Raw genomic sequence first — 1,150 nt, forward strand, 5'->3', positions numbered from 1 at the left:
GGCTTTTCCTCCTCCACGCTACTTTGGTTGTCGTGTTTTATCACAGCAACAGAGATGCAAGCTGGACCAATTGTTTTTCCTTTTCATAGATGAGAATGGAGTCCNNAGAGACAAAATAGCTTGCTCAAGCTGACACAANATTTGAACTCAGTTGATCTTGCTCCAGGATCTGTGGTTCTAATCCAACTGATAGTTGCACTTAAAACTTGAGGTTTATGATAAAATATGAGGATCTGTGTTAGGGGCTGGAAGGAGCATGTCCTGGAGGAGAGCTCTGGGTCCCCGCATTTCAGAGCATGAAAAACTTTTGCCTTTGGGTTTGCTTGACGGATGTCTTCACCAGGAATGAGCCCACACTCCATTTTCTATTTAGTTGGCTTCTGTCAAGTGTATTGCTATTGTGGGAGTCCAGATCATTAGGGTGTGGTTTTATCTATCCTAGAGCATGTGCTAAGTATGTATAAAGCCCTGGGTTCGAGCCCCAAGACCTACTCAACCGTATCATCAAGGTTGAAACTAAGATGTCCTTTCTCTTTTCCTGAAGAAACAGCATACCAAATGTGACGGAGCAGCCCCTCATTTCTGCTGGAGAAAACAGGGTGCAAGTGCTGAAAAACGTGCCCTTCAACATCGTCCTCCCCCATAGCAACCAGCTGGGCATTGATAAGAGAGGCCATCTGACAGCTCCNGATACAACAGTCACTGTCTCCATAGCAACCATGCCTACCCACTCCATCAAGACAGAAATCCAGCCGCACGGCTTTGCTGTGGGAATCCCCCCAGCCGTGTACCACTCTGAGCCCACCGAGCGTGTGGTGGTTTTTGACCGGAGCCTCAGCACTGACCAGTTTAGCTCTGGCACTCAGCCCCCCAATGCTCAGCGGAGGACTCCAGACTCCACCTTCTCCGAGACCTTCAAGGAGGGCGTTCAGGAGGTACAAAAGACAAAAACATCTTCCTAAGACAGCGGCATGTTTGTCTAAGTATTGAGTTCCACCTTTTCCTGGTTATGTAAGCTTGAAACTTAGCCCAGAATGAGTGGATCAGGAATAAAAGATTTTTTTTTTTTGAGAGAAAGGCCTGTAGGTATAATTTGTAAGCTAAACCTACAAATCCAAAAATTATCATCAAGGGCACATGGGTAATCTTA

At 46.2% G+C, this 1,150-nt stretch overlaps 1 protein-coding gene across 1 annotated transcript in view; it reads left to right on the top strand.

Annotated features, from left to right (window-relative positions):
* Positions 1-1,150, top strand: part of LOC115064406 — a 15,941-nt gene that overhangs the window by 10,441 nt on the left and 4,350 nt on the right. The window contains exon 6 of the mRNA XM_029540912.1: positions 545-935. Within this exon, the coding sequence (XP_029396772.1) occupies positions 545-935 (391 nt within the window). The remainder of the gene's footprint in view (positions 1-544; positions 936-1,150) is intronic.

The sequence above is a fragment of the Mus pahari genome, chromosome 7 (assembly GCF_900095145.1).
Source record: "Mus pahari chromosome 7, PAHARI_EIJ_v1.1, whole genome shotgun sequence".
Classification (NCBI taxonomy): Eukaryota; Metazoa; Chordata; class Mammalia; order Rodentia; family Muridae; genus Mus; species Mus pahari.